The sequence below is a fragment of the Chionomys nivalis genome, chromosome 13 (genome assembly GCF_950005125.1).
Source record: "Chionomys nivalis chromosome 13, mChiNiv1.1, whole genome shotgun sequence".
Lineage (NCBI taxonomy): Eukaryota > Metazoa > Chordata > Mammalia > Rodentia > Cricetidae > Chionomys > Chionomys nivalis.
The window spans coordinates 15617589-15630953 of NC_080098.1; the positions used below are offsets into that span (position 1 = coordinate 15617589).

General features: G+C 37.3%; 1 protein-coding gene across 1 annotated transcript in view; it reads right to left on the reverse strand.

Moving 5' to 3' along the window:
* Malrd1 (MAM and LDL receptor class A domain containing 1) overlaps window positions 1-13365 on the reverse strand; it is a 642532-nt gene that overhangs the window by 518145 nt on the left and 111022 nt on the right. The window contains exons 11-12 of the mRNA XM_057787647.1: window positions 9974-10071; window positions 1955-2128 (exon numbers count right to left, since the gene is read on the reverse strand). Coding sequence (XP_057643630.1) covers window positions 1955-2128; window positions 9974-10071 — 272 coding nt within the window. The remainder of the gene's footprint in view (window positions 1-1954; window positions 2129-9973; window positions 10072-13365) is intronic.

The following is a 13365-nucleotide window of genomic DNA, read 5'->3' on the forward strand; positions in this document are numbered from 1 at the left end:
AGGAGGTCTCTAATTATTGAATCCAAAGTTTTGACCAAAGGGACACACTTTAAAAATATGAAGGAATCCTAATAATTATTACATATCCACTATTTCTAAGCAATATGGAAGTAATAACCAAAACAGCAACAATAATAGCTCCCTTGTGTGTAAGCTTCTTCATGCTGGATTTTCTATATTTTACATTTATCTAGAAATATCTAATCTTTATAATGCTTCTCTAAAGTGAATAGTCATAAAATTAATGTTTGTATTCCTATGTCTACTGGCAGGAATTGACCTGCAGTGACATTGCTGCCACCCGCTACTACTCTTTCTGATGAAGGGAACAGCCACAGCTAACTGATGATGGTTGAAGAGGGCACTGAGGAGGCTCAACTTATCCCCTTTCTCCATTCCAGCTTCAATTTTCAGAGGAGGCAGCTGGTTTTCAGAAGATGTGTAGCCAGTGGTAACCTTCAAGTTAGCAGGATCCAGAATGATTTGGGAGGATGGCCCCTGGGCATGTCTGTTGTGTGGGGGGATTATCTTGTTTATGTTGATTAATCTTGTAACACCTATCTTCCAAGTGGGTAAAACTATTATCTTGGCAGGGGTTCTGAGAAGTGTAAAATGGAAAAAGAAATCTAACCAGTAGCTTGCATTTATCTCTCTCTATATATTTTTGATTGCAGAAGCCATGTGATCAACTCCTTCAGGCTCCTGCTATTGTGACTTTCCTGCCATAATTTGATTGAATTTCTATAACTGAATCATTTAGAAGAAAATCACAGTCCAGAAAAGTGGAAACTACCGCATCCATTTAGTGAGTGAGCTATGGTCACCTGCTTTTATTAATGAGCAAGACAACAAAATCGAAGGCTAGCAAATGGGGTTGTGTTATTGGACGAGAGCAGTATGGTGAGTATGTAGGCACAATCCACATCACTTTTGTTATCCCAGATATGCCATACTCACTTAGGAAAACATTCTTTTTTTCACTTTTGAGATTTTTATGCATATAGCCAATGAACTGTGATTATATTCATACTCCTTACCCAGTATTATCCCTCTTCCTTTCCCTATGAACCACATCATATCACCTCATTACTCCATTTAGAGAAAATGAAATCTCTTCCCCTTCAGCAACCTGATTCATTAGCTACCTAAGAAAAGATGTGCCATCATGGGTGGCCCTTCTATCCATGATGTATTCTGGTGGATCCAGTGGTATGGGAGAATTGTCTGTAATCTGTCAATCATGTTTTAAATAAATGCTGATTGGCCAGGCAGGAAGTATAGACAGGAAAACCAGACAGGAGGTAGAAATGATACAATGAGAACAGAAGAATTCTGGGAAGAAGGAAGTTGATTCCTCCCACTCCTGTCCAGACCACTGAAGCAGCAGGTTGTGATCTTCCCTACTAAAAAAGGTACTGAACCAAATGGCTAGCATAGATAAGAATAATGGGCTAATATAAGCAGTAAGTGCTAATAAGTAGCCTGACCTAATGGGCCAATCAGTTTTATAACTTATAGAGATCTCTGTGTGATTTTTTGGGGGGGGCTTGCCAGCTGTGGGGTACTGGGCAGGACAGAAACCCCAAGCAAGCTGGCCATCGTGTTACAATCTAGTCTTGTGTAAGTATTCATAGCTACTGTGTCCATGGTGGCGGCTGCTGTGTCATTTCGAAGTGGCACTGTTTAAGGACACTCTTCCTCACCTTCCAGCCCTTATGTTCTTTCCAAATTTCTTTTCTCTCAGCCATCTGATGTTAAGTTTTATTTCTGATAGTTGTTATACTTCCATACATAATTATTAGCAATTAGGTCATAGTAGCTATCTACTGGTTCCTGAACATTAATGCCTCATTAATACTGCAAATATTTGTTGGATGTAGTATTTTATTGTCAGAAATGATTAGTATTAAACATGTACTTTCTGATGAGCTGCATTCATTGCTTACATGCTTACCTGGAAAGGAAAAGTAGACTCTCCAGCTTTTGCATGGAGATCAACTTTTGCTTGGCTCCACTGAGATTCAGGGAGCCTGGTAACTTCACTCTGCTTTAGCAAGGTGCCATCTAACGATGTTCTTGTGAAAACAGAGAGACGAGAATGTTCAGATAAATAATACCAAAACAGAACCTGTAGAGAAAAGTTTGGAATTATATACATATTCATTTAACAATCTAGTGTAATTTGTCAATAATTTAAATAGCAGGCCATCAATAAGATAACAGATATTGTAGCCAGATTGCCCTTAAACTCCTCCTAAATGTGATGTCTGTCAACCCCCCCCCCCCCAGGGCTCAGGGAACCCTGGAGGAAGGACAAAATGTAAGAACCACAGGAGATGAAGAAAAGCCAAGAAAACATGACCTTCTAAACCAACATGATCAAAGTACATATAAACTCATAGAGACTGAGGCAGCCTGCACAGGTCTTGCATGGATCTGCACCAGATAGGGTCCTAGAACTAAAATAAGTGGACACATGGCCCCAACTCTCACCCAGAAACCATCTCCAATTGATAACTACCAGTAAAAGAAAGTTTAGTTTTCCCTAAGGAAGTATCACTAGAGAAACTAACTGCTGTTGAGGGTAGGCTGTGTGCCCAGGAGCAGACAGCCAAAGGAAAACAAACTGAACCACTTTGATGATTCTTCATCTCATAATGTTGTATCAATGCTTCTTTTGCTTAATTTTAGACTTATTATATATATATTTACTTTGTTATATTTTATTTACAGATTTATCTCTCTTTTTACCCTACAGGTCCTTCGGGTGTATATTATGTCATCTCAGTTGAATGATTTTATGGGATTAAAAAGCATGAATGTGTGAGTCTCTGAGCACATATCTGTTTCCTGTGCCTTTTTTCCTTCTGTTTGTTTTTGTTTTGCCATATTCCAATGTATTAGTTTTTATTTTATCTTATTATATTGTAGTATTATTCCTTAGAAGCTTGTTTTTTTTTTTAAATGAGAGACATAAAGGGGGTGAATCTGGATAGGAGGGAAAAGGAATAGAGAGGAACTGGGAAGAGTAGAGAGAGGGGAAATCATAATCAGGATATATTATATGAGAAAAAACATTTTCAGTAAAATGAAAAAGAAAATAATGGCCCAGCATAATGACTTAGAGGGTAAGGCTATTGCTCCTGCCAATACCCATGTTTAATACCTATGAACAACTCATGGAAGTTGTTCTCTGATCCTCACGGACCCACATGTATACCCCTCTAAGTGCATATAATAATTTCTTTTAAAAACAAAATTAAAATACCCCAGAATAAGTCAATAATAAACATAACATTTTTTCTGTCCACAAAATACTAATGACTTTCCCTGAATCTTTTGTATTTCTCCCCTGAGAAAAAAGCATGGACAACTGTGTAAGTTGTTATTTTTAACATTTGTCAAAATTGCATCAATAAATCAAAATAAAAATGTGCACAACAAAATAAGTTTGAGGATTTTTCTTTGCCAGCATAGTCATGGGTCCTCCCACTCTACTCCCAGAGAAGTTTCCTTGGTTCCTACCATATTGCTTCTGTAAATCTGGGTTGTGCAAATCATGATTCAAAGTTACAACACTGGGAATAATTATGTATGCTATTTTTTTTTTTGATTTTTCAAGACAGGGTTTCTCCGTAGCTTTTTGGTTCCTGTCCTGGAACTAGCTCTTGTAGACCAGGCTGGCCTCGAACTCCCAGAGATCCACCTGCCTCTGCCTCCCGAGTGCTGGGATTAAAGGAGTGCGCCACCACTGCCCGGCTATGTATGCTATTTTTACTTAAACCTAAAACTAATAAAAAGCTTTCTCTGAAAGTTAGTTTTTTCAATACAGCAAATTATAACAAATAAGTACATTAATTTTTCTATTATGATATTATTGGTGAACTTGAATGCTGATGGGATACTATTCATCAATAATTTAAGGCACATAAAATATTCTTTAGAAGGTTAGAAAATTTTAATAATTTTGCTCTTTAGTCATCATTAATGAGGACAGCATCTAAGGGGCTGGTGGCTTAACAATATACTAAAGAGAATGAAAGGAGGTCTCTGTTCGCTTCTGACATCAGTAGCTCTAGCAAGGATTCAGAACTCATTTGTTCTACCAACATTTCCCAGGCACTCTTTCAGGACCCGGTACTGTGTAAGGAAGAGATTAATCCTTTCAGTTTGGGGATGATTCATTCTGCATAGTACTTTTTTCAAAACTTCCACAAAATGAACTTCAGATGAACAGTGATTTTTCATCCTACCCATTATCATATCGAGAGCACTAAAGCTGCAGAGACATCTTAAAGAAAACTGGTGCATTCAAAAAAGGAGGTCTTTGGCTGGTAAGAAAAGGATATTTTAAATATTCTTTTTTAGTTCTTTGGTGCAAGATACTCAATTATTTTCCTGTGTAGATGTGTAGACCCGATCAGAGCAACCTCTCTGATTGTCTATTGCATCTTAGATTTTGTTGCCATGCTTACCTAAGTTCAGACCTTGACAGGTAAATTAGAAATATGAAGTCAAAAGGAGGCATTTAATTAAATGCCATGGAAAGTGAGGTCTTGTTCCTCGACGGCAATTAAATTTTAGATCCCTGCTGTAAGTCTCACCATGTTCCCAGCTTGTGAATAAGCAAAGGGAGCTTTAAACCTGGTTGTGCAGGAGATGCTCATACCCCATCAGTATTTGAGCTGTCAAACTGTCACTCAGCTCTTCACTAGTGTGAAGCCATTTTAATAGTCGCTAAACATAAATGCCAAGGAGATCCATATTCAACAGCAGAGGAGCTTACAAGTTATATTTAAGAGAATTTGCATTGTATAGACTTAAATCCTTCAGTTTAGTACAGATCAAGCAACCTTCCAAAGCCTTTTCAAATTGAGTACTGTTAAGGGAGAAGTCATTGAACAAAACTTAGTACAACTGGGATTTTAAATAGATACTCATCAACGGTAAAAGCCCCGAGACTCTCACGCTGGTAAACCACTATGCTTTAAACTCAAGATCATGAGGCATCTCTTAAATTCCTTTCAGAACCATTACAGCAATCTGTGTATAGTGGGTATTCCATTAACACAATGAAGGAGAAAAAGAGAATAAATGGACGATATAGGGGTTTAATTCCTGTAAATATTTAGAGAAGAGGTGAAGGCAGAAGAAAGGGAAAAGGAATAAGGAAGGAGGATGGAAGAAAAGCATGTAAAATAGATAATGTCTTAGATTTTCTTAGGAATCTAGAGTATTCAGTGGGAGTGGAGGAAGATAAGGAACACTAGTGAAATAACAAAGGTATAACATGGTGTAGACATTTAAATATAAATTAAAACACAGCAAGGAGATAACTTCAGTGTCTCAGTGATACTCATCATCCTAAGTGCTAAAGAGATACACGGCACTGAGCCCAACACAGGAAATTTTTTATCATTGTAGGATATCACTTCAAACAGAGCTGCAAATCATGCTTAAAATTATACCATTATAGACAATTGAATACAATATTAACATAAAGACTGGAATTTTTACATTTATTTTTTTTACTAAGATGGCTGGGTAGTTAAGAGCACTGTCTGCTCTACCAGAGGACCCAGGTTTGATAATCAGCACCCACAGGGCAGCTCAAAAACATCTGTAATTCCAGATCCAGGGAATTTGATGCCTTCTTTTGCACTCCATGGGTATGGCAGGCATGTGATACAGAGATATACATGCAGGCAAAATACCCAAACATATTTTTCTTAGTGCAAAAAAAGTGTGTGAAAAAGCATACACACACATATGCATTTTAGTACAAAGGAAAGGTTCCTTTTCCGGTAACTGACAGCAGTAAGCCAGATCTAGTGACTCTTTTTAAGTCTCTAAACCCTAGTATCTATTTTAGAATTGAAAGCCATTTCCCCAGTATTTAAGCTTTCTTCTTTATACAGTGTTGATCTATCTCCATTCAAAAAGTTACTTCAAATTCTCTCTCTTTCCCCATATCTCTCACAGTCTTTGCCCAATTGTCTTTCTGGCTTGGCTTAAATGAGAATACCCTCCATGAGCTCTGGCATATGAACACTTGCTGGCCAGTTGGTAGTGCTGTTTGGGGGAGGTTTAGAAGGTGTGACCCTACTGGAGGAAGTGTGTCAATGAGATGGGTTTTGAGAGATTAAAACCACTTCCAGTTTATTCTCTCTGCTTCATGCTTGTGGTTCAAGATGTGAGCTTCCTGATGCAGCTGCCATGACTGCTGCTTGCTGTTGTGCCTCTCCTCTATGATGGGTTCTTATCCCTCTGAAACCATAACTCCAAATAAACTCTTTCTCTTATAAGTTGCCTTGGTGTGACACTTTATCATAGCAACCGAGAAGTAAATAATACCCTTTCCTATCTCAGAACTCCTAGGCATGGGTTTCTTGCCCTTTCTCAGGTGTATTCGCTGCTCTCAGCTACCTCCACTTTCTGGTTTCACAACAGACTATATATCCTGTTTGATTCTATTTTTGTCACACTTGCTACGTATTTTAGCATCTAGAATAAGAACATCTTTGGTCCTATAGCACATATGCCACTCCATGTATTGGATGAGAAACCTGGGTTCAGATATGAAGTGTCTGCTCCTTTGGAACTTTAGTATAAAAGACAACTCCCCTTCACATCCACCTTTACCCTAGTTTTCTCATTGTGTATGTTTCGAAAGAGAACGTTGTGAATTATGTTCAAGCAAAGCCACATTAAAATAATTGCAGAATAGTTGAAGAATTAATTAAAAAAAACCTGAAAGCTCCAGGTTCATATTATCTGCTTTCTGACTTTAATGGCAAAATCCTAAAAGTAAAACACTGTGGTGTTTTTTTGGCAGCAACAAATGTGAACTCAGAAAATATTAATGCTCACATTAATATCCTTCATATTTCATATTTCCTAGCTAATTACGACCAGTAACTACACTTCAGCATCAATGAGAAATGACGACTTCTGCTCCACATGTGTTCTGGTTGTCCTATCTCCTATTTGTAGGCAATGTGCCAAGTTTCCACTAGAGACTGAAGTGACTTTTGAAGCTTCTAAATTAAAGTCCACATTGTGAACAATGACAAGCCGCGGGAACAATGTACATGTTGGAGCCATGTGTTCACTATACACAAAGTACAAGGTAATTCATACAAAATGACCCTAAATTGTGCTATTAGAAAAGGTGACTCAGAAGAAAGCTCAGGTTCCTTTAAAGTCTTTTCAAAAACTGGCCTTAATGGTGTCAGCCTGATAGGACTGTAGAGGGGGAAAATAATCACATCATTTCATAAGGTGGAGGCTTTAATCATATCACAGCGCCCAACCTAGGTTATTTTATTGCTTTCCTGCATTATTTTATAATGAAGAGCATTTGTTCCATAAACAGAACTATTATCAATATGTTCTGAATCAGAGAAGCAGAGGTAATTCTCCAATTACCTAAGAAGATAGGAACTTGGTTTGGTTGCTTCCTCTGTACCTTTCCTGAAAGCACCATACATTAGCCTGCACGTGTAAGTAAGGACACTTTATACACTGAAAGACTCTGAGGGAGAGCACTAGCTATTTGTAACTCTGACCACAGATGGCCTCCCTTGTAGTCCACTGCTTCTTTCTAGGCTAGAATGTGCCCTGACTCCTCTCCAGCTCAAAGATGGTTAAAATTGAAACAGTTGCTTCCAAAAAAAAAAAAAAAAAAAAAAAAAAAAAAAACCAAATACGTCTGCAAGTCTATAGTGGTTCTTTGAAGCACTTTCATTTTACGTTTAAAATGGGGAACCTTTAACTCAGCTACTGGGGATAAAGCCTTAGTTCTGAGGTCAACATTAACCATCAGGAATGTGGTGCACACTGGGATCTATTGAAAATCACCCCCAACGAAGTTATTTCACCAAAAACACAGAAAATCTCCTCAACATTGATGAAAACCTAGCATCTCAATGGCTAACAATAAATAATGGTCATCAGCAAATATATAGTGATGAAATATGCAGGGCATCTTCAAAAAGAACATACACACACGTGCACGCACAAACACACACACACACACGGCTTTTTCAGTGACATTCATTGAATCCTAAAAGAAAACATTCATTCTTAATACTTGTTTCCAAGTACATGGAATGAGGGCAAAATTAATACGTCTCATTCCCTTTCTCTTGGTGACTTGTGTCTATAACTTAGTGTATGACCTTGAATTAAGGCTATGTAATCTTGTAAAGTACTTTTTAAAGTGTGGAGAATTGCTCCTGGGGCTTCTTAAAAAAATCTATATCATTCTATCACATAGAGTTTAATTAAAATATAGGAGAGGTAGAAACATGTTGAGGGCATTTGGCTAAGGTAGAAATGGAAGAAAGATAAACAGTGACTTTAATTTTCATTCCCACAAAGATATGGGAGGGGGCAAAAGTTAAAAACAAAAAACAAACTGACAACCCATTAAGACTCCGGGCACTTACACTCAGATCTATCCCAAACTGAAAAACGTAATTAGATTTATAACTCTAGATGATAAGCAATTCATCATCAAGGATGTCTGAGCAAATGTATTTAGAGGCATGAATTTACTGTGTGCTTCAGTATTGATCTAGTCATTATTTTCTGATCTGTAAAGACCAGATCATTTAAAAATAAGCTTCAACCATTTGAATTAGAGGTATGCTCGACCTCTGCAAAAATAAACAAGATGAACAGATACTTCTGGTATAAGAGTTGAGTCTTATAGAAGGCCAAAGGATTGTTTAGTAAATACCTATTGTCTTAATTACTTTGCTCGCTGCCATGTTCAAATGCAAGACAAATGCAACTTAAGTTCAGAAAGGATTTATTGTGGTTCATGGCTTCCGGTTATTACCCATCATGATAAGGATGTCATATAGCATACACAGCCTCTATTTAGGGCCAGGACCACTCCATGTCCGCAGCTTTTCTTAAAGAATATCCCGTGATATTGGTGTGTTCCAGATCCTGGGTTCTTCTTTTTAACATAGAGTTTTCTTTCCTAACTCTATACAACCCTTTCCTTTCCTGCAGGGATATGACTCTGCTGTATGGCAGGGGAGTGTGTGGTACCTGAGTATATTGCTTATGTAGGGAGGAAACAAAGATGATGCTCGGCTTTCTTTCACTTTTGTATTTTTTTCAGAGCCCTAGCTGATGGGATGAGGTCTTCCACATTAGAGGTAGATCTTCCCGTTTCTGTCAAGCCTTTCTGGAAATACTAGCATAGACATATCCAAAACTGCATTTCCACACAGGTTCTTAACCCTTTCAATCTGAAAATTAACCATCACACCTACTATGTGCCAAATGCATGGCATTATTTAATTAATTTTTATCCTTATGGCCATATGAAGTATGTACACTAATGCTAATCATTTCAGTAGAGATACTTTCAGTGGAGATACTATCTCCAAAGTCATGGTCAAACAATATGTATCACAATTGAAAGTGGCAAACCAAAGATATAAATCCCTGCCCAGATATGCTTCCTTCTCTCTTGTACTGAAATAGAATTAAAATTTCACTTTCTGTTGTGTGTTTGGCAGCATTAACAAACTTACTGATTCACTGAAAAAATATCAATAAATGTAGTTTTTCTGCATATATCCATCCTTTCTCACTATTTTAGCTTCCTCTTGACGGGCACTTACTTAACTGATTTTATTCAACTAAATTTACACTCTTGAGCAAAACTGGTAGTAAATTAGGCAAAGACCATCCACTTTAGATTATTGAAAGGCCCACGTGACAAGAATGTAAAATTACAAAAGCTCTAGCAGGCCCTATAATAGAACAGTGTACGTGGTACCTTGTAGTCTTTTCGAAGGACAGAACATTTCAGACCAAAACAGCTTCTGGAAACCTCTTAAAGCATCATGAAAATTGATAAGAAAACATGGCAGGCATTTGCTATCAGTGCAATCTGAACTCAAAGCTGGAACCACAGAACAGACAGTGGAGGCTCGGCAGAGCTGGTTACCTGGCATGGAGTAGAGGCAGTTGGAGATTTGGTAAGGATAGGACTTCCAAGCCTGGCCACCCCAGTAGACTGCTGTGGACCAAAATAAATAAATGATCCTGGAAAATGAAACATAAACAAATGTGAAGTCATATAGGCAGTTGCCAGTTCTGGTGCACACTTAACACTTGGCCTCCTTGACCTCCTTGGCCTGACTCAATTGTAACTCAGGTTAAAAAAAAAATCACATTCCCACTATTTACCACTAGGTTCTGTGAATAACCAGACAACTTCATATGTACGATATTAAATATCTAAAACAAAATTTAATTGATAAAAGATAAACACTGAATGCAAATTACCTAAACAAACATTTTTATTGCTTTAACGTCTGTCATAGAGTTTGAAATCAAATTAAATGAAGCTTTCAAGTTTACAATTAGATATTCCACATGCCCTTAGGAAATTCTCATGGGAGTTTTATTTTTAAGTCTCTTCAAAATGTACTGAAAGAGATGCATGCATGCAATGAGTCTGGTACCTCCTGGGGCTTACATGTTTGACATTGTTGTCTATGCTGGAGGGGATGAGAGCTTAATTAAAGATCTAATCTGAACATTAAGAAAATGACTGCTTTTAGATTTTAACTGACGTGGACGTACTCACAGCAAATGCACAAGGGACAGCATATTTTAGCAGCTTGGAAGATCATACGCTCTGAGCTGCGTGAGAGAGAGCTACCTTGAATATTGAAAACTCACAAAGAAACCTATGCCAAGCAATGTCAGTATCTGATTCTGCCCTTTGATGACCACAAAGTGACAGGCAGAATGAAACACAGTCTGTAGGCAAAATAGAAATCCAACTGTTTCGACTTGAAAAACACCTCATTCAGACAGTGATTTTCCTGGATTCAGGTCAATGCTGACTATACTAAAAACAAGGGGACTTTATAATCAAAATGTACTGCTTCCTAGAGTACTGCACATGTTTACACAAGCATTCCCCCCCCCCTTTTTTTTTACGTTTGTAGACACGTGCCTGTTTCATGTAATGGCCTGAAAATTAGACTGTGTCTTAAGAATGGAAAGACCAGTCTGTTAATTAACATAGGTAAACATCACAGGTAAACATACATATATGAGTACACAAAGAGTAGGTGAAACAAAATCAACCTAACAAGTTTGGCTCAGGAATGGTTAGGTGGCCCTACTGTTTAAAAATCAGTCTCTACAATAAACAAGAGGATAATCTGAACATCACAAGACTATCACAAAAGAAGCTAAAAAGGTTAATTGATAAATTTCGGCTCATGTTATGACTTTTTTTTCAAAAACAAATATATATTATGAGCCAAAAAATGTTACAGACAACTGGATTGAGCAAACATGGCACTCGAGGTTGAATTTTTGATATATCCCTGAAGACTAAAAGAAGCCCAGCAGATACCACTACTTCCATTCAGCAATTCCCAGAGGCTTTATCCCATGTGGATGAAGAACATGGACAGTTAATAACTCTATACAAGCATGCATACACACATGCACACACACTTGTGTTCACAGAAGGTTAAAATCAGGAAAGAAAAATATAAAATTGTCATTATTTACAGACAGAATAATATTAGATATTTAGGGAAAATGTAATTGCTAAAGACATTGAGTTCAGGGTTTAAATTTTAAAGCAATTCTGATGTATTGACCTATGCACTGATGGAGGAACCTCCATGAGAATAAACACATTCAATGGGATAGAAAATTCCCAAATATTATATATAAATGTTTTTTTACATTTAAAGGGGGATATGATATAGATATGAATAATTTGCATTGGTATAAATCTTGATTTACTGATACAAGTTTAAGGTCAATTTTGTATATATATATGTATATATATATGTATATGTATTTCTGATCTTGATTAAGGTATTGTGATTGTGTAGTTCATTTAAAAATGTAATGTATAATTAGGAAATATAGGTTGTTAATGTATAATCATCAATGATAGTCAAGCTTGTAGTCATGTTAGTTAGATTTTCTAGATATATAGAGATATATTTCACTTAGATAGGCATTCTTCATATCTTTCAAAGACTACAGAATATGACATTTAATGTTTTAATAACTTAGGGCTTTTCATGACAAAGATACATGTTTGCTCCTGGCAGCACCAATCTACTTCAAGAGGAAGATGGGCATCGAAGAGTCTCCTTATGGAATTGATTAGCCATTTGGGCAAGAAACTGCTCTTGCCTAAATTGATGCATAAACTGGACATGCAGAACCCACAGAGAGAGGACTGTTAAACTTGCCTAAAGGTGAGATGATCCTTCGGGGTTCCTGCTTCATAAAAGACTCTGTGAGACATTCTGTAGGACACAGAAGAAAGTGACTGAACTGTCTTTGAAATTTCCTACTTCATGGAAAAGTCTGCTGGATATTATGGGCCTGTAGGCTAAATATGGATGCCCCAATGGTACAGAAGAACTTTGGGTGACTGTTCAGGCAGTGAGATATCTCTGTCATTTCTAGAGTTTTAGAAGTTGCTTACAATGCACTTCCTGTTTACTTAGGTAATATTATATCCTTCTGGAGTCTTTGAAGGAGGTGAAGAATGGATAGTTATAGTTTTCCTTAGTTATGATAAAAGATAAAATAGATATAAATTTTGTAACTGTAATTCTTACTTGATAACAACTGTTTTGTTATATGTAATTTTACTATGTTAAAGTGAAAGCCTTTCTTTTTTGTTTAAACAGAAAAAGGGGAAATGGTATAGGAGGTCCTTCTGCTTTCATTGGTTGAATAAATAAACTGCCTTGGCCTTTTGATAGGGCAGACTTAGATAGGCAGAATAGACAGAACAGAATGCTGGGAAGAAGAGCAGAGTCAGGCAGACACCATGAATCTCCGGCCTGAGACGGACATAGGTTAGTTAGAATCTTTTCTGATACACAGATTTAATAGAAATGGGTTAATCAAGATGTGAGAGTTAGCCAATAAAAAGATAGATCTAATGGGCCAGGCAGTAATTTAATTAATACAATTTCTTTGTGGTTATTTTGGGGGTTAAGCTAGCTGGGCAGCAGGATGAGCCTGCTCATCCTACTACAGGCCTCCTCAAGAGGCAGATGTTCAGTGCCTAGGTATTGGAACCCTATTTCAAGTCAAACAAAGCACGAGATGGGTTGAATGCATAGATCAAGAAAGACAGAGAAGAAGGCTGAGGCCATATGTAGCTAATATTGCAATGAATTTGTGGGGTCATGACCTATTACAGCAATGGAGTACACAGATTATCATTCCTGCAACTCAAAAATCTTATGTTTCTAGGGCAGTTATTAGAAGATACTATAGACAAAAGTCACCAGCTATACAGGCTGTACAAAAACACAAAGCAATTGATAAACCTTC